The sequence below is a fragment of the Culex quinquefasciatus genome, chromosome 3, assembly GCF_015732765.1.
Source record: "Culex quinquefasciatus strain JHB chromosome 3, VPISU_Cqui_1.0_pri_paternal, whole genome shotgun sequence".
NCBI classification, from domain to species: Eukaryota; Metazoa; Arthropoda; class Insecta; order Diptera; family Culicidae; genus Culex; species Culex quinquefasciatus.
In genome coordinates, this window is record NC_051863.1 from 15,101,012 (window position 1) to 15,122,020 (window position 21,009).

The following is a 21,009-nucleotide window of genomic DNA, read 5'->3' on the forward strand; positions in this document are numbered from 1 at the left end:
TTTAACGAATTTAACGAATTCAACGAATTTAACGAATTTAACGAATTTAACGAATTTAACGAATTTAACGAATTTAACGAATTTAACGAATTTAACGAATTTAACGAATTTAACGAATTTAACGAATTTAACGAATTTAACGAATTTAACGAATTTAACGAATTTAACGAATTTAACGAATTTAACGAATTTAACGAATTTAACGAATTTAACGAATTTAACGAATTTAACGAATTTAACGAATTTAACGAATTTAAGAATTTAAGAATTTAAGAATTTAAGAATTTAAGAATTTAAGAATTTAAGAATTTAAGAATTTAAGAATTTAAGAATTTAAGAATTTAAGAATTTAAGAATTTAAGAATTTAAGAATTTAAGAATTTAAGAATTTAGAGATTTAAGAATATAAAAATTTAAGAATTCAAGAATTTAAGAATTTAAGGTTTCAAAATTTAAGAATTTAAAATCAAAATTGTTACATAATTCCACAAGAATTGCTCTGCTTTCAACTGTTGACTGATAGGGTCAAGTGTGCACGAGTTAATTAAAGAGTTCAATCTAATTGACAGACACGTCTGCTGCGAGTTCTTTCGGACAGAAACCGATATCTACACTGCCAATTCGAATAAAGTGGAATGTGTGAAGTTTTAACTTGATATTCAAAGGTAACTTATTGCTAAAATCCTTCCAAAGTTAGTTTTGCAGTTTTCTTTTTTTGATATTTTTTTAGAAAACGTTATTTGACAATACCATTTTAAGTGAGCAAACTGAACAATTTGTGGACATCCCCGTTCGAGAATCGTGCGCTCCGCAATCATTCGCTGCTCGCTCAGCAGATTCCAGTCTTGCTTAGAACGTTGATTAGAACGGTACTGGGCTCGTCCAACGGTCGGTGTTGTGCTTATTTATTATCTCATTCCTACTGCCACCTGTTTGATGTGGCGAGCATTTCAACCGTGACAATTCAACAAAATACGGAAGACCGTGCCCAGTCGCGTGTTGGAAAGTGGACGCAGATTTGCATCTCAATTGGTGGCGGAAAAGGTACGAAATTGTTTGGCTCGTAAACTATGCAAATAAAGTGCAAAATGTATTTCATTATCAACCCTCACGATCTGCTGATGCATTGTCGGAAGAATCACACTACTTGGTTTAGTGATATTAGACTATCAGCGTGATTGAAAAACGTTTGTTGTTACCACACCCTCAATTTGAATTTATTTGTAGACACAAAAACAAACAATTTTTTTAAACCCAAACCAAAAAACTATAACACTAATTGACAGCTTTTCTGACAATTATCGTTTATCAGTTGAGCAGTTCTCTACGGAATCATTCTTTTTCTTTAATTTTAATTTTTGTATTTATTTATCCGGCTGAAACTTTTTGGTGCCTTCGATCATATAATTTTCCATACAAATTTGGCAGCTGTCCATACAAAAATGATGTGTGAAAATTCAAAAATCTGTATCTTTTGAAGGAATTTTTTTATCGATTTGGTGTCTTCGGCAAAGTTGAAGGTATGGATATGGACCACACTGAAAAAAAAAAATGATACACGTTAAAAAAATTGATGATTTTTAATTTAAGTTTTTGTCACTAAAACTGGATTTGCAAAAAACACTATTTTTTTAATATGTTTTAGAGGACATCAAATGCCAACTTTTCAGAAATTTCCAGAATGGGCAAAAAATCTTTGACCGAGCCATGGTTTTTTGAATCAATACAGATTTTTTTCAAAAATCGAAATATTGTTCGCAAAAATTGTTCAATTTAATTTTTCGATGTAAAATCGAATTTAAAATCATAAATTACTTTAGTGAAATTTTGATAAATTGCACCGTTTTAAAGTTACTTTTTTTGAAAATAGTCTCAATTTTCCATTTTTTTTAATTAGTGCGCATGCCCACTTTTGAAAAAAAAATATTTTTGAAAAGCTGAGAAATTCTCTATATTTGGCTTTTTTGAACTTTGTTGATACGACCCTTAGTTGCTGCATATTGAAAAAGGAAAATTGATGTTTTTTTAAGTCTCATCCAAGCAACCCACCATTTTCTAACGTCGATATCTCAGCAACTAATGGTCTGATTTACAATGTTAAAATATGAAACATTCGTGAAATTTTACGATCTTTTCGAAACAATATTTAAAATAAATAAATCAAGACTAACATTTCAAAAGAACCAAACATTCAATATTACGCCCTTTTGAAATGTTAGTCTTGATTTAATTTTTTTGAAAATATTGTTTTCCAAAAAATCGGAAAATTTCACGAATGTTTCATATTTTAACATTGTAAATCGGACCATTAGTTGCTGAGATATCGACGTTAGAAAATGGTGGGTTGCTTGGATGAGACTTAGAAAACATCAATTTTCCTTTTTTTCTAATCATTGCATGGCAATATGTCAGCAACTAAGAGTCGTATCAACTAAGTTCAAAAAAGCTAAATAAAGAGAATTTTCTCAGCATTTCAAACATATTTTTTTTCAAATATGGGTAATCATGGGCATGAATTGAAAAAAATGAAAAACTGCGACTATTTTCAAAAAAAGTTACCTAAAAATGGCTATAACTTGAAAACGGTGCACCTGATCAAAATTTCACTTAATTACTTTTTGATTTTTAGTTTGATTTTAAAACGATAAATGAAGTTGAAAAATTTATGCGACCAATGTTTCGATTTTTTTAAATATAATTTTTGATAGATTTTTTTTTTCCTTAAAACATATAAAAAATAGTGTTTTTTGCAAATCATGTTTAAGTGGCAAAAAGTTAAATTAAAAATCACCATTTTTTACCGTGTATCCTTTTTTTCCAGTGTAGTCCTATCCATACCTACAACTTTGCCGAAGACACTAAATTAATGAAAGAATTCCTTCAAAAGATTTTTGAATTTCCATACATCTTTTTTGTATGGACAGCTCCCAAATTTGTATTGAAAATAATATGAACGAACTAATGATGCAAAATGGCTTCTTTGGGCATACCGAAGGCACCAAAAAAGTTTCAGCCTGATTAAAAAATACAGAAAAAAAATCTAATGATCGAAATAGGAGAGAATTGCTTATTACCTATTTTTTGACAATCTTGAACAAGACAAGTTCCAAGCCGAACGCAACCCCTGCTATGATCAATCCACCCAGCAGTCCCATCCAGGCCGGCGTCAAGTCCGCAAAGTGTAGCATTTCGTCGACCTCGGTGTGCATTATGCCCAGTTTCTGCAAGCTGGGATAGGCTAAAGATGTAAGGTAGTCCTTAATGCCAGCTTCGATCAACGCTGCGCACACCAATTGGAACGCTTCCAGAAGGGGACTTCGCTTTAGCAGCCGGAACTTGTAGACCACCGTGTTTAGGGTTTGGTCCAGGATGTTGTAGCGGAACATCCGGTGCTTGTGGTCGTAGTACATGGGTAGGACGCCAACGGCGGTTTCCCGGACGACTACGTGGGCGTGGACCATGTCCATGTTGAACACGGACTCGTTGCTTACGACGGTGGAATTCCCCAGAATGTGATGCTTCGAAAGGTAGCTGTTCACCTGGGTGTTGGATTTGATCTTTATCCCAGAGTCAACCAGGGCTTGAAGTGTTCGTATGGGATGGGATGAGGGTCGGTTGACCAACAGTTCAATCAGTTTGGTACTATACGCGTTGGTCATGAAGAACATAAACACCACCAAGGCAAGTAGTATCAGCTTTTCTCTCCGAGTAGTTTGGTGCAAATCGTGTTCTTGGAAGCCACACACGATAAATAGAAAGGGATCATTGCGAAACGTTGAAGAATACATGAGGTGAATGATTTCCAAGATACCAATGAGTACAGATAGAACTACCCAAACTTTCCAGTCAAACGGTATGAAAAACAGGTCTATAATACTTAGCGGACTACTTGGAATTAGAACTACCTCTGAGCTGGTCATGGTTGTGGCTAAAGTTTCAAAGTTGCGCTCTTGCGACGATCTCATAGAGTAATAGGTACAGTCAAAATCTACACTGTTGTCTATCATGACCATTTCATAGCAGAACGTACTTGATCTGTGGCAAGAGTGCAGCACTGCCAGCACGGTAGTATTCATGAGGGATGCTGTGCTCCTCACCAAGGTAGCCGTAAACAGTTTACATCGATACAAAGGTCTTTCAATAATTGTTATTGGGATTCCGTTGAGACTAAAAAATCGATTACTAGCAAACAGCCGCTCTGGTTTTGGGTAGTGCGCTATACTTTCATGAGAAACTGAACCGTCCATCAGGACGACATTATAAAATAGCAATGGAACCACTAGTTGCTTATAGAAAAACGCCTGTTCTTCGGAGGTTACCAAAACCAACACCTTTGTGCTGGAACTGAACGCACGTAGATGTTTCGCCAGTTGATTGATACAGAAGAAGACATCACCTTGCAGTACGATTAGCGTCGGCTTCGCCGGTAGATACCTAGTCTGTTCCATATTCGCGCCGCACGAGATTACAATCCTCGACACACTACTGTCCAGCCGGGGATCCCGGATGACGCGACCGAGCAGACCATCGTGGAAAGGATTCCGCGGGGATAGGTCGTAAAAGACGACCTTCGGGACGGCGGTTTCGGCGGCGGCCAGATGGTTGATTGTGGCCACGATGTAGTTCACCAAACTGTACCGTACGGCCACTGTGGACGCGAAGCAAGTGACCAACGTGAAGATGGTCAGGTTTCGTCCGGAGTAGGCCATGGCTGAACGGTAACTGAACTGGTCATTCCTATACCAATGCAGTATGTATCTGCACGTGTCCGGTGATTAGTAGCTTGATGTGCACGTGCTGCGTCGTGGGAATAAAGCTTAATGTTGGTTTATGCTGATACAAACTTATCTCAGTCCCGGGTGTAAGGTGGTAACGGACTTGTCGCGGCTTATAATGACCCAATTTAGATTGGCAAATATCCTGGTGGTCAAACTTCGAGGTAATTGGTAACTTATTCATGGGTATGGTGCATTTGCACTGTACACGTTAATTTATTCCTTCGTGGTTCTCAAATTCATGAACACAATTCACGATTTCGGGAATTGATTTTTTTCGTGTCGGGTAGAACCAAATTTGCACCAAATGGCAAGTCCTACCTGTCGTCGTCGAACAAGGCTTGAAAAACAGGTTGGTCTCAGACTGAGATGAGGAGCAGGTTTTCAGATTCAGATGAACGTAGCAAAAATTTACATGGTGAAACGACGAAGAAAATAGTCAAAAATTAAAAAAAAAATCAAGAACAATAGGAAAAAAATCCAAATCACTACACAATTAAAATTCTATGGAATAACAATAGAAATTCACTCCTTTTATAAAAAAAATACACGGGTAATTCTCCGCCAACTCCCACAGCAGTTGCCCCGACCCCTCTTCGATTTGCGTGAAACTTTGTCCTAAGGGGTAACTTTTGTCCCCGATCACGAATCCGAGGTACGTTTTTTGATATCTCGTGACGGAGGGGCGGTACAACCCCTTCCATTTTTTAACATGCGTAAAAAGAGGTGTTTTTCAATAGTTTGCAGCCTGAAACGGTGATGAGATAGAAATTTGTTGTCAAAGAGACTTTTATGTAAAATTAGACGCCCGATTTGATGGCGTACTCAAAATTCCTAAAAAACGTATTTTTCATCGAAAAAAAAAGCACTAAAAAAGTTTAAAAATTCTCCCATTTTCCGTTACTCGACTGTAAAAAATTTTGGAACATGTCATTTTAAGGGAAATTTAATGTACTTTTCAAATCTACATTGACCCAGAAGTGTCATTTTTTCATTTAGAACAATATTTTTCATTTTAAAGTTTCGTGTTTTTTCTAACATTCCCGGGTTATTTTTCAGAGTGTAATAATGTTCTACAAAGTTGTAGAGCAGACAATTACAAAATACATAGACATAGATACATAAGGGGTTTGCATATAAACATCACGAGTTATCGCGATCTTACAAAAAAAAAAAATTAAAAAAAAAACTTTTTACGTTGCTCTTTGTTTCGTCGTAGGTGTCTGTCGTGGGTGACTATGAACGGCCATGATCGATAACGACCAACTTTTTCAAAACTTTTTTTCGTAAAATCGCGATAACTCGTGATGTTTATAAGCAAACCCCTTATGTCTATATATCAAATTTTTTGTAATTGTCTGCTCTACAACTTTATAGAACATTGTTACACTCTAAAAAATAACCATGCAAAGTTAGAAAAAACACGAAATTTTAAAATGAAAAATTTTGTTCTAAATGAAAAAATGACCCTTCTGGGTCAATGTAGATTCGAAAAGTACATTAAATTTCCCGTAAAATGACATGGTCCAAAAAAATTTACAGTCGAGTAACGGAAAATGTGAGAATTTTTAAAACTTTTTTAGTGTTTTTTATCGATGAAAAATACGTTTTTTTCGGAATTCTGAGTACGCCATCAAATCGGCCGTCTAATTTTACATAAAAGTCCCTTTTGACACCAAATTTCTATCTCATCACCGTTTCAGGCTGCAAATGATTGAAAAACACCTCTTTTTTCGCATGTTCAAAAATGGAAGGGGTCGTACCGCCCCTCCGTCACGAGATATCAAAAAACGGACCTCGGATTCGTCATCAGGGACAAAAGTTACCCCTTAGGACAAAGTTTCACGCAAATCGAAGAGGGGTCGGAGCAACTTTTCCCGATTTCGTGTGAGTTGGTAGAGAATTACCCACACAATACATTTTTTAATTAAAAAAAACTAAAGAAAAAGAAATAAAGAAAACTAACAAAAAATTCTACAAAATAAAAAAATAAAAAAAATAATCAATTGAAAAAAAAATCAGCTTGAAAAAAATAATGTTTTTTTCAAAGTCAAATTTAGTTTATTTTTGCTTTTATCTTAAGGGGTTACATACATGTAGAAAATCAAAATCATATTACAGAAAATTTATAGAGTACACTAAAAGATGATTTTCAATCACTCAAGAAAGTTTCATGAAGATATTACATTATAAAATTGAGTTAGAGACGAATTTAAGCTCAACATTTTGCCGTGCGCAAAGCGGACTGTCAAACTTTCTGAGCGTTTTTCTCGACACGCCGAGTTGATTTAAGGGTGCAACGATATCTCGAGATGGGATGGACCAAATTGGCTGAAATTCAGGGTGAAGACTCTCAAGTCATATCCCGTGCGCATGACGAAGCCCGATTTTGAAATTTTGCTTTTTAAAAAATATAAAAATCAAAAACTGACGATTTTTTTATATGAAAAACACAAAAATATTTTTATTTTTTATATAAATAATTTTTTTTGAAAATCGGCCTTCGTCATGCACACAGGACCGGTTTGACGAGTCTTCACCAAAATTTTGAGACGATTTGGTCAAGGCAGTGTTGAGATATCGTGGCACCCGTTTTTTGAAACTGCTAACTTCAAATAGCCATATCTCGACAATGATACAACCAAATGTCTTCAAATTTGTTTTGATAATACATGAAAATGTATATTTTAATGCCCTGAAAACAGATTTTAAATAAAATTTAGTGTGTGCTGACACCAACCTCTGTTTTTTTGCCGATTTACATGTATGTAACCCCTTAAGTAAATTTCATTGGAACTTGAAAGAATAACTAGGTTCGCAAAAGGTGAATTTGATAATCTAAATACTTGGAAAAGGCTAGGTTTATTGGAATCCACCTTTGCTGGCTTGCTGCATTCGTCGGGTGGCGTTTTCCTAGACAAAAAAAAAAGGTTCGAAATTTTCGAATTCGGGTATTTTAACCATTAGTGGACCCCCTAGTAGAGCCGAAGCACATTTTTCATAAATTTTCAATATTTTAAGCACTTTTTCATAACCCTTTGTACAAAATAATGAAATCTGAAGTCTTTTGAACAATTTTGAGTATTTTTTTCATCAGTTATTTGTTTTTTTTTAACAGAAAAATAGCCATTTGAAAAAAAAAGTTTTTTTTTGCCTGTTATGGACCCCCTTTTCCTGTAGTGGACCCGGGTCCATAATCCATTTGTGGACCCGGGTCCACTATAGGCAAACTGTTATTTTTATACCAAATTTAACCGATATTTGATGTTTTGATGCATGGTGTAGGTCTAATGATAGATATAATGAATAAAAGATGGATTTTGCTCACTTTTCATCATAAACAAATATGTTTTGTTAACAAATTTGGCTTTGAACCACAAAAAACCTTACAGACATTTAAACACATTTATTTCCGAAAAAGATCAGAGAAAACGTTTCAAAATCCACTGTAAACATAAAAATAATTACAAAAAAGTAAATTTGATGCAATTTTTTCCATATTAATTACATAAATGGTTGACCGAAACTAAACAATAGATTTGTTTACAGTAGCTGATAAAACCACGCATGTTTATTTAAAAATAATGTTTTGTTATTGATTTATTATTATAAAATATCATTTCAAACTGCAACTATGATGCTTCAGTTAAGTACCATTAACTAAAGTTTTGATTTATTATAAATTCTTTCGGCTTCAGCATATTTGGTACTTTTAACATGTAAACAGCTATAGTTATACTCATAATTGAAAAAAAATGCGTTTAGGTTGATTACAACAAGCATTAATTGTATTTTTTAGAGAAACTTTTGCTTAAATACACATTTTTCTTTATTTTTGTAAGTTAAATTAACAGGGGTCCACTTTTGGAATAGTTTGGTTTTTCTTTGTCCTATATTGGACCCCCTAATTTTTGCTCAAAAATTAGCAGTTCTTCGCTTTATTTTAGTAAAGTTCCTTAAAATAACATTATTTCGACTTGCTGAAGTTGAATAATCAGTCAAAAAATGATTGGATAGTTAATTCAATCATAAAATATAAATGCAGTTTTGTTGTGAAAATGCTAGTGGCCATTGCTAATTTCAGATGTCGAACACAAAACACTTATTTTGGCTGAAAGGACACGTAAATGTCAGCCAACATTGTTTTAAATGATGCTGATCATGCCAAATAAAATATTTGTAGACAACAACACGCTTGAAATTGTGATTTTATTGAATTTTTCATCAAAAACCCTTCAGAGGGTATAGGAAAGGGGTCTACTAATGGATAACGTACCCTCTTAAATTCAATAATTGAGAAATTCGAAAATTAAAAAAATACTCGTAATTAAAAAATACTGTAGTTAAGAAAACCAAAAAAAAATCACCTTGAAAAAACTAATTTATTTGATATCTGTATTTAAATTTTTGACTTTTCAAACTATTTAATAGTTAAGTAAATTTTTAAAAATTACTATTCAACGTAAAAAATGATTGAGCAATATTAAAAGAAAATAAAACGTTTTTTGTTATGCTAAAAAAAATAATTTTTGATATTCCTAGTGCAAAAAAAAAGTTTAAATAAAATGTTTAAGCTTGAAAAATTATTTTTATTTTTTATGCATAATTGATTTTAATGTTTCGAAAATCACTAAATTCGTATTTTCCTGTATTCTCTGCTTTGTTTGCAATAGGTCGCAACAGTCATCGCGTTTTTGGATGAAAACTTACTCGAGAATTCTTGAATTTTTGTTTTTTTTTTGCTTCGAATTGATTTTTTAAATTGTTGAAGTTTCAAATCTTAGAATATCAGCATTTTTGAACTCGATTATTTTTATTATTGAATTGAGAAATTTTAGAAATGAAGAGATTTGGCATTTTAGAATTTCAATGTTTTGGATTTTTGAATAACGATGTTTTTCAATTTGGTCATGTTTTCTCTAACCTACTTTTTTGCATTTTTGAATTTCAAAATTTCAAGATTTTCCAAACCATAGAGTTTTTGTTGAATTTTAGAAAATGAACATCTCAAAATTTAACATTTTAAAATTTAAAATTGTGAATAATTTGTTTTGTTTTGAATTTAAGAAATTTTGCATTCTAGAATTTTAAAATTCAGAAGTTTTGGAATTTTGAATAACTTTTTTTAAATATATTTTTGATCATATTCTCTCACTAACAAGAGAGTTCTCTATGATTTCGCATTTTTTTTTTGCGATTTTTAAATGTTTGATTTGGATGAAACTTTGTCAGAAGAAGCAATTTCGCATTATTTGTTTTCCATACAATTCTCCATAGAATTTTGCGGGCTTGGATAAAAATGGGTATGCAAATGTATGAAATTTTGAGATTTTCTGATTAATTTGGTGTTTTCGGCAAAGTTGTAAGTTATGTGATTTGAACTGTTCGGAAAAATAGGTACACATTTTTTACATTTTTTTAAAACCCTTAGTCAAACTTTTAGTTTAACTATTCGTTCCTAAAAGTTCAATTCTCAAAATTAATATTTTTTCCAAGAGTTTTGGATTGTTGTATGTACAAAATTGTGCACCTTGAGAAGGGATTTTCTAATCGATTTTTTGCTTTTGACAAAGTTTTAGGTTATCATTAGGACTGTTCGGAAAAAGTAGGTACACAGAAAAAAACCTATTTTTTATTATTTCATAATGCGTATTTTAAAATTTTCTGAGTCTTTTGATATGTATAAAAAACATTAAAAATCAATTTTTAAATCATATTTTTATTTACAATTGAAAAGTATTTTACCATTTTTTTTAAATAAATGTTCCGTTTGTTAGTAATATCAGCTTTTAAGTATTAATTTTACGTTTCTTTTCATGTTTTCGTGAATTTTGAAATACTTCTCGAAAAAAAGCACTCCTAAAAAAATTTATTTATGAAAAGCTAAGAAAAAGTCCTGTTTTCTCTCTAAAACTTTGAAAATTGGGTAAATTAGTTTCTGAGACACAGCCTCACAAAGAAGTCGAATCGATGAAAATTAATTTCTCTAAGTTTTACCTAATTAGTCTGTAATTTTCAACTGGCGATATCGTGTTTCCACGCTTGATTTTTAATGTTAAATATTGAAACTTTTGCGAAATTTTCTGATCTTTTCAAAATCGTTATTTCCGTGTATGTACTTATTTTTTCCGAAAAGTACTAACCATAACTTACAACTTTACCGAAGACACCAAATCGATAAAAAAATCCCTCCTCAAGGTACAGAATTTCATACATTTACACTGCTCATGTTCGCATAAATGGATACGGATACGTAAAGATACGATATTTTTGGTTTTTCTGAAAGAGCACACAACTTCATCAAATACTGAAAAGTGATAAAAAAAATGCAAATAGGACATTTATGCGATCAGGGGCAGTACTTTGCCCTAGTTTTGCGGTACTATTAGAGTACTAGAAAATGAGTACTCGGTGTTCATAAGATGGGATTAAATTTGGTTTTCAGCTGATCTACCTTTGGTATGATCAATACCGGCGCCCTCCGTGGGAATGATTATAACTAGTAGTGGGTTTCTTTTCACGGCCAGGCCTACTGCGTGAAGTGAACCGCTGGTTCGCTGAAAAACGGTGAGGTTGAGTGTTTAATGCTTTATTAAATGTTCAAACAAGCTAGTAATCTCGCTTCTTGTAACACGTTTTCATGATCCACATATGATCTTGTTCAGACAAACTTCCAAACCAAACACACTTTCTGTACACCTGGGCGTTGGATTTGATCTTTATGCCCGACTCGACCAAGTCTTGGAGTGTTCGGATTGGGTGAATTGACACCCGTGATTGATCAACATCGTAATCAGTTTGGTACTGTAGGCATTGGTAATGAAGAACATCAGCACTACCATTGATAGTAGTATCAGCTTTTCTCTCCGAGTAGTTTGGTGGAGTACCTTTCCGAGAATTCCTTTCTGGAAAGGATTCCGGAGCGAAAGGTCGTAAAATACAACACTTGGGATGGCGGTATCAACCGAAGTCAGATGTTTGATAACGGTCACCACGTAATCCTCTAAACTGTATGGAACGGTCACGCCTTCAGCAATGCGGGTGATGGCGATGAAGATTGTCAGCTTACGTCCGAAGTGAGTCATGGTTGCAACGCAACTGAGCTACAAACCAGACGAAATGGTATCAAACACCACGTGCTGCGTATTTGGTAGTCTCCAGAATCCCTTAGGGAATCGATAGAAGTAAATATCATCAACTATTAGAAAAAATCCCCTATGAAGAAACGACACCGAGCGATGCAATCCGATACATGTGTATATCTACAAAACCTTTATCTACCACACGAACCCGAAAAATTTCGATAATCTGGCGATTACGGATTCCCGATAAGACAAGCAAATCCCTGGCGCGCCACCTGGTGCACGATGATATCCGAGCTTTCACCCCCCTCTTCGAAAAGAATCCCGTAGTCCGTATTCAGTTGTTGCAGCAGAATGTCCGAAACCCAGCCGGTGCCGATCATGTCGATGGTTTCCTCCGAGGTTCACCCGCCGGAGTGGGACTCGCCGGACGCGACCAGCGGCTCGTTCCAGCTGGTTCCGGACGTGGCCGCACCAACGGGATCCTTCGTGCTGACCGAGGAGGCGCCCATAGTGGGTGACTCGAATGGGTCGTTTGTGCTGAAGGAGTCGGTTCCGATCGTGGGTACCGAGGAGTCGGACGGATCATTCGTCTTGAAGGAGGATGTTCCGATCGTGGATACGGAAGAATCGGACGGATCGTTCGTCCTGAAGGAATCGATTCCCATCGTGGACAGCGGTCCGTTTGAGTTACCTCCGTTTGTGGAGCAGGCGATTGCCAGCGTAGTCCCCGAAGAAGGATTCACCCCGGGACACTTTGTGGTATCGATCGATCGAGCTGCGGAGTGCGAGGGATTGATCGGAGAGATACACAAAGCCGTGGTGACGGAAGGTGAGCGGGAGTTGACGATCCTCTGCAAGATACCACCGCTGGATCCCGTCCGTAGACAGCAGTTCAACTCGAACATCCTGTTCGAGCGGGAAATCAACGTGTACTCCAACGTTCTTCCCACCATGTTCGAGTTCCAGCGGCAGAAGGGAGTTACCGAAGAGTTGAACGCCGGATTCTTCAACGTTCCCAAGTGTTACCTCGCGCGGTTCGATCCGGACAACGAAGAAGCGCTGATCTTGATGGAAGACCTACGCGTTCGCGAGCTGGCAATGTGGAACAAGCTGGAACCGATCAACTACGAGCACGCCCGGTTGGTGATGATCCAGCTTGGCCGGTTCCACGCGCTGTCTTTCGCGATGAAGGATCAGCGGCCGGATCTGTTCGAAGCGTGCAAGATCCCGGACGCGATGGTACCGGCTATGCAGCACAACGACCAGCTGATGGGAATGTTCGGAGTGGCACTGGACGCGGCCATGAACGTGCTGGATCCGGGGGATGAGCGGACAAGCTGGAAGATGCAGGGATTGCGGAACGACTACTTTGCCGTGCTCGAGAGCTGCGTAGACGTCGAGCGTGTCGAGCCGTATGCGGTGCTGAACCACGGAGATTGCTGGATCAACAATCTCATGTTCGGTTACCAGGTATGACGTATTTCAACGATGATCTCCACGAACTAATCACACGATTCTTTCCAGGACGGAGCCGCCCAATCGGTGACCTTCATCGACTGGCAGCTGGCACGGTACGGCTCACCGGCGCTGGACGTCCTGTACTTCCTGTTCTGCTGCTCGGACGAAGCCTTTCGCGAGAAGCACTACGACGAGATGCTGCGCATTTACTACACAGCCCTGAAGGACCTGCTCGAGCAGCTGGGCAGCGAAGCGATGGACGTCTTTCCGTTTACCGCTCTGCTTCGCCAGCTCAAATCAACGGGCAAGTTTGCGGTCATCATGGGCGCCCTGGACATCCCGATTCTGTGCACCGATCCGGCCGACGTGCACAGCCATGGCGACGCTGCGACGGCGTTTGCCGCCTCCGGTGAAGCCCAGCAGCGGTACGCCCAGCGGATGGGTGGTGTGATTAGGGACGCGATCAAGTACGGTTATCTGTAGATGCGTCAATAAAGATTTGCTTCGTTCAAACTTTCTGTCTTGTTATCTAATTTCGAAACTCGAAGTTGTGAATCACAGTTACTTTTATTACCACGAGATGTCTCCGCTATCATCGTGCAGGTCGTCAATCATACCATTTGATAAGCCCCCCTCCCTACAGATAAGATAATACCGTTGCAACTATTGCAGGTCGCACGCAGAAATCACCCGTTAGTCACGAAGATAAGCTCGTACCACCATGAGCGACGAACCGTCCCAACTTCCCGGCTTTGTCCGGGACGCCGTGCGGCAGGTCGCCTTGACCAAGCTCGGCTTCACGGAGGGAAGCTGCGTCATCGAGTACAAACCGGGTTCGAACTGCAACGGACTGATTGGGGAGATTCACCAGGTGACGCTCCGCGAAGGTGATCGTTCGGAGGAGTTGTTCTGCAAGATCCCACCCCAGGATCCGGAACGGCGCGGACAGTTCAACTCGGACGAGCTGTTTGAGCGGGAGATTCTGCTGTATTCGAAGCTGCTTCCGGCGTTGTTTGAGTTCCAGCGGCGGAAGGGAATCGCTGAGGAGGATGGATTCTTCGATATTCCCAAGTGTTACCACACTCATTTCGATGCGGAAGCAGGTGAAGCTTTGATTCTGATGGAGAATCTGCGCAGTCGAGAGCTCCGGATGCTGAACAAGCTGGAACCGGTGGACTACGATCATGCACGATTGCTGATGATCACGCTGGGACGGTTGCACGGACTGTCACTAGCAGTGAGGGATCAACAGCCGGAATTGTTCAAGCGACTGAAGGTGGCGGACATACTGTTCAAATCGATCAAAGCAAGCGAACCACTGCTGGAAATGTTCAGCTCGGCACTGGATGGAGCAATTTCGTTGCTTGGACCGGAAGAGGAATCTGCTCGTGAGCGGATGGAGGCTCTCAAGGCGGACTTTGTTGGCAGTATGGACTATTGTATGGACGGAGCCAACGCGGAACCGTACGCCGTAGTGAACCATGGCGATTGCTGGGTCAACAACTTCATGTACGGATACAAGGTAAGTGTCTCCTGTCTCCTAGCAATCGGATCATAACCTCCAAAGTTTGTTTTATTTTTGTATTTTTTGAAAATACTCCGATTTTTACAATTCGTATTATTGTAACTTAACGAAACGACATTATGTTTGCAATTTTTACTTTATAAGAGTTTTATGTAAAATACAGGATTTTTCACAAAATAAGGTATTTATTCAAAATTACTCAAAATATCATTCGCAACATGGGTTTGATACAAAAGCGATATTGTCTATGCATTTTCACTTCATCAAGTCTTCACAAAAAAAAAAGTTTTTAACAATAATATTTTCATAACTCTCAATGTGGGTATCAAACGAAACGAATTTCAACTTTATTAATATTTTTTTTTTTCACAAAATATCAAAATTTTCACACATCATCATATTTTTGAAAATACTCAAATTTTTATAAATTGCAATATGGGTATCAAACGAAGCGCAATTTTGCATGCATTTTCACTTTATTACAGTTTTTTTGCAAAATACTATTTTTTTACAATATACCGTATTTTTGGAAATAATAAAATATTAATAATTTGAAATAAGAGTATCAAACGGAGTGAAATTTGGTATGCATTTTCACTTTATTAGAGGTTTTTATACATACTAGAATTTTCACAAAATATATATTTTTTTCGAAAATACTTTTATTTTCATAATATGCATTATGGCGATAAATCGAAGCGAAATTCTGCATGCATTTTTAACTCATTTTTGTGGAATACTCCAATTTTCATTCAATAACTTATTTTTCTAGAATACTCAAATTTTAATAATTTGAAATACGGGTACCAAACCAAGCAAAATTATCTTTGCATTTGCACTTTATAATTTTTTTCTTTATAAAATTGTCAATGTTTTAAAATAGATCGTAGTTTTTGAAAATACTATTTTTTTAGAATAATTTTCAATATGGGTATCAAACGAAACGAATTTATGTTTGTATTTGAACTTTATTTAATACAAAACTGCAAAATATCAAACTTTTCACAAAATATCACATTTTTCAAAAATACTCAAATATTTATAATTTGCAATATGGGTTTCAAACAAAGCTATATTTTTGATGCATTTTCACTTTAGTAGAGTTTTTTTTTTCGTAAAATACTAGAATTTTTTTTACAAAACATCGTATTTTTTAAATACTAAAATATTCATAAATCGCAATATGGGTCTCAAAAGAAGCAAAATTTTGTATGCATTTTCACTTCATTATTTTTTGTAAAATACTCAAATTTTCACAAAATATTGTTATTTTCTTTCAAAAATACTGAAATTTTAACAAAATATTTTTTTAATTACCAAAATTTTCATATTTTGCAATATGGGCATCAAAGGAAAAAAAAATTATGTATGCATTTTCACTTTATTAGAGTTTGTTTTGTAAAATACCAGAATTTATACAAAATATCGCAATTTAAAAAATTAAAACATTTATAAGCAGCAATATGGATATCAAAAGAAGCAAAATTTTGTACATTTTCACTTCATTACAGTTTTTTTTTTGTAAAATACTAAAATTTTCACAAAATTCAATTCAGTTTTTTATTCAAATATAACAAACGATTTATAAATGAAAAATTATGAAAATTCTCACATTTTTTTTAGAAATGGTCATATTTTCATAAAAAAAGTATTTTTTTGGAAAATACTTTTTATTATTCGCAATTTTCTACGCATTTTGACTTATTATTTTTTTTCAGAAACTAAAATTTTCATACAATATAGAATAATCAAAATTCAAAACTTACAATATGGATATCGATTATCCGCCTGCAAAATTTTACTTTGGGTAATCGAAACTCATTTTTTTGTTGCCTTATTTTTGTAGTGCATAAATATGACCCCTAAACTACGTTAAAGTGATTTAGAATTTTTAATTCCAAGATGGCGGTCAAAATGTCGGCGATGTAAATTGAAAAAATGCAGTTTGTAAATTAACAGGTAATCAACTATTCAAATTTGACTAAAATGTGGTCGTAGAACTAAAATTTGTTGTTTAAATAAATGTTTATTTTGGTCATGATTTGATAATCCGAAGCCGAAGTTCCATACAAATACAATATTCGGATAATCGAGTCTGGACTGTATTCAAATTTTAATGAAAATGTGGTATTTTTAAAGTATGGAAATTTGGGAAAATTTGAGTATTTTAAAACAAAACTGTAATATATAGAAAAAAAACACTTCTTGCAAATTATTTAAAATTTAAGTGTTTTTTTTAAATACGGTAATTTGTAAAAAAAAAATATTTTTCAAAAACACATAAACAAATTAAAAAATCTAAATAGCGCTTCGTTTGATAATAATATTTGAGATCTGCTTAATATGACGAAAAATTAGGCATCGAAAATCGAAAAAACACGGTATTTTGAAAATTTGATTACAGTCCAGACTCAAAAATCCGACTTTTCGATTATCCGAAGGTTTGTAAAAGACTTCGGAAAATAAAATTTTGAAAAAAAAAAAAAATATTGGGTAATTCTCCGCCAACTCACACAGCAGTTGCCCCGACCCCTCTTCGATTTGCGTGAAACTTTGTCCTAAGGGGTAACTTTTGTCCCTGATCACGAATCCGAGGTCCGTTTTTTGATATCTCGTGACGGAGGGGCGGTACGACCCCTTCCATTTTTGAACATGTGAAAAAAGAGGTGTTTTTCAATAATTTGCAGCCTGAAACGGTGATGAGATAGAAATTTGGTGTCAAAGGGACTTTTATGTAAAATTAGACGCCCGATTTGATGGCATACTCAGAATTCCGAAAAAACGTATTTTTCATCGAAAAAAACACTAAAAAAGTTTTAAAAATTCTCCCATTTTCCGTTACTCGACTGTAAAAAATTTTGGCACATGTCATTTTATGGGAAATTTAATGTACTTTTCGAATCTACATTGTCCCAGAAGGGTCATTTTTTCATCTAGAACAAAATTTTTCATTTTAAAATTTCGTGTTTTTTCTAACTTTGCAGGGTTATTTTTTAGAGTGTAACAATGTTTTACAAAGTTGTAGAGCAGACAATTACAAAAATTTTGATATATAGACATAAGGGGTTTGCTAATAAACATCACGAGTTATCGCGATTCTACGAAAAAAAAGTTTTGAAAAAGTTGGTCGTCATCGATCATGGCCGTTCATGGTCACCCGCGACAGACACGGACGACGAAACAAAGAGAAACGCAAAAAGTAACTTTTTCAAAACTTTTTTTCGTAAAATCGCGATAACTCGTGATGTTTATTAGCAAACCCCTTATGTCTATATATCAAAATTTTTGTAATTGTCTGCTCTACAACTTTGTAAAACATTGTTACACTCTAAAAAATAACCCTGCAAAGTTAGAAAAAACACGAAATTTTAAAATGAAAAATTTTGTTCTAAATGAAAAATGACCCTTCTGGGACAATGTAGATTCGAAAAGTACATTAAATTTCCCATAAAATGACATGTTCCAAAATTTTTACAGTCGAGTAACGGAAAATGGGAGAATTTTAAAACTTTTAGTGTTTTTTCGATGAAAATACGTTTTCGGAATTCTGAGTACGCCATCAAATCGGGCGTCTAATTTTACATAAAAGTCCCTTTGACACCAAATTTCTATCTCATCACCGTTTCAGGCTGCAAATTATTGAAAAACACCTCATTTTCGCATGTTCAAAAATGGAAGGGTCGTACCGCCCTCCGTCACGAGATATCAAAAAACGGACCTCGGTTTCGTGATCAGGGACAAAAGTTACCCCTTAGGACAAAGTTTCACGCAAATCGAAGAGGGGTCGGGGCAACTTTTCCCGATTTCGTGTGAGTTGGTAGAGAATTACCCTATTTTTTTTCTAATTCTTAATTCTAACGTCAAATTCGTGTACTGCGTCGAAATTTTAGCCAAATTTAAATTACTATTATAATTTTATCGATTTAAAACCTCATCTTCCAGGACGGATCCCCCTCCGAACTCGTCCTGCTGGACTGGCAGCTCGCTCGGTACACATCACCCGCCCTGGACCTGTCCTACTTCCTGTTCTGCTGCACCGACGAGGTCTTCCGGGAAAAGCACTACGACGAAATGCTCCAGATCTACCACGCTGCGCTGTCGGACTTCCTAACTCTCCTGGGTAGCGACCCCTCGAAACTACTCCCATTCGACGCCCTGCTCGACCAGATGCGCAAGTTTGGCAAGTTCGCGCTCATCATGGGCGCCTTCGACATTCCGGTGCTCTGCACCGATCCGGCCGAAATGCCCGATCTGGGCGGCGAGCTGGCGTTCGCCCAGTCACCGGAAGCGCAACAGCGGTACGCGTACCGCATGGGTGGCGTCATCCGGGATGCCGTGCGGTACGGTATCCTCTGAAGAAGTGTACTAATAAAGAAGCGTTTTGTTTTCTTATCGGCTGCGGTGGTTTCAGCTCTAAGGTTTGAAGAATTCCCCGGTAGATGGCTCTTTTGGCCAATTGCCCATAATGGAAATTTGGCCGTCAAAGATAAAAAGCACAACGGGTGTTCGATTAGATAAGCACGTAATAATCCAATTTGTAGGCCGTTGACGCAAGCTGCGCCGTGACCCCGTCAGTAACTTGACGAGTTTTGACGAATCAGCACGATGGGTGAGGAAGCTCCGGTATCGGTTGGCGAGGAAGTTGAAGCGGTTCCTGCGGAACCGAGACAGGAAGAGGTTAAGGTAGCTGCTACATCAGCGGTACCAGTGGTAGAGTCCGGCACGAAGGAGCTTCCCCAGTACATGCACGATGCCGTGGCTCGGATTGCGCCGGAGCAGGGATTTACCCCAGGTCAGTTCAAGATAGACTTTGAGGTAGGTTCCGGCAAGGGGGACGGATTCGTGGGGGAGATGTTCCGCGCTCGGATTACCGAGGGTGCACGGGAGTTGGTGGTGCTGTGCAAGATCCCGCCGATCAACGAGGCGCGGAGGCAGCAGTTTGGTTCGATGGTGATCTTCGAACGCGAGGTGGAAGCGTACTCCAAGTTGCTACCGGCGATGTACGAGTTCCAGCGGGAGAAGGGCGTCACGGAGGAGTTGGATGTCGGATTCTTCAACGCTCCCAAGTGCTACCTGTCGTACTGGGACGGTCCGAAGGAGGAGTCCGCGATCTTGATGGACGATCTGCGACTTCGAGGTTACCGGATGTGGAACAAGATGATACCGGTGAACTACGAGCACGCCAGGCTGTTGATGGTTCAGCTGGGAAGACTGCATGCCGTGTCGTTCGCCATGAAGGATCAACGTCCTGAAGTTTTTGAGCAGTTCAAGCTTCCGGATCCGATGACACGCATGATGCTAGAGGGTGAATCCGGTGCAGTGTTCGTTGGTATGATGAACATGTCCATGGATCGCGCGATAGGTCTGCTTCAGCCGGAGGAGGAGAAACTTCGTCAGAAGCTGCTGAAAGCGAAGGACAGCATGTTTGATGATTTGAAGAATCTTACCAGTCCAGCTCAGTGTGAACCGTACGCCATTCTCGGACATGGCGATTGCTGGGTCAACAACTTCATCTACTCGTACAAGGTATAGTATCCACCAAATCTCATACTCCAGTCCCCGTCCAACGAATCCCAACCTTTCAGAACGGAGTCCCCACGGAGATCGTCCTGCTCGACTGGCAGATCTGCCGGTACGTATCCCCGGCCCTGGACCTGCTCTACTTTATCTTCGGCTGCACCGACGGCGAGTTCCGCCGCAAGCATTACGACGAGATGATCCGGCTGTACCACCGGTCGCTGACGGAGCTACTGGAGAAGCTGGGCGGTGACCCGACCCGCCAATTCCCGTACACGGCACTGCTGCGCCAGCTCAAGCAGCACGGCAAGTTCGGCCTGTTCATGGCGATCTTCATGGTGCCGATGCTGTGCGTGGACAACGCGGACCTGCCGGACATGGACGCGCAGGCGGAAAAGTACAAGGAGACCAAGGAGAGCGGCGGAATGGAAGAACTGGACAACGAGTGGATGCAGATGATGACCAAGTCGGAGGACAAGTACCGCAAGCGGATGGGCGACGTGCTGCGGGATTTGGCCAGGTTTGGTTACATCTGAGTAAGATTATTTGTTGATATTTGTTGGAAATAAAGGTCAGGGTTTGACGCACGAACTACTTGCTTGTATCTCTTGAAAGAATGACTAACCAGCTATGACGGACAACAGGTTGA

At 37.8% G+C, this 21,009-nt stretch overlaps 2 protein-coding genes across 2 annotated transcripts; both read left to right on the top strand.

The window, feature by feature from the left end:
* The first annotated feature begins 821 nt into the window (after window positions 1-821).
* On the top strand, window positions 822-19,237 carry LOC6053930. The gene is made up of 3 exons (XM_001869898.2): window positions 822-1,044; window positions 13,991-14,840; window positions 18,786-19,237. The coding sequence occupies exons 2-3, from the start codon at window positions 14,040-14,042 to the stop codon at window positions 19,197-19,199; spliced, it is 1,215 nt and encodes a 404-aa protein (XP_001869933.2). The 5' UTR covers window positions 822-1,044; window positions 13,991-14,039; the 3' UTR covers window positions 19,200-19,237.
* Window positions 19,238-19,355: 118 nt separating this feature from the next.
* On the top strand, window positions 19,356-20,951 carry LOC6053931. The gene is made up of 2 exons (XM_001869899.2): window positions 19,356-20,369; window positions 20,429-20,951. The coding sequence occupies exons 1-2, from the start codon at window positions 19,449-19,451 to the stop codon at window positions 20,894-20,896; spliced, it is 1,389 nt and encodes a 462-aa protein (XP_001869934.2). The 5' UTR covers window positions 19,356-19,448; the 3' UTR covers window positions 20,897-20,951.
* Window positions 20,952-21,009: the final 58 nt, after the last annotated feature.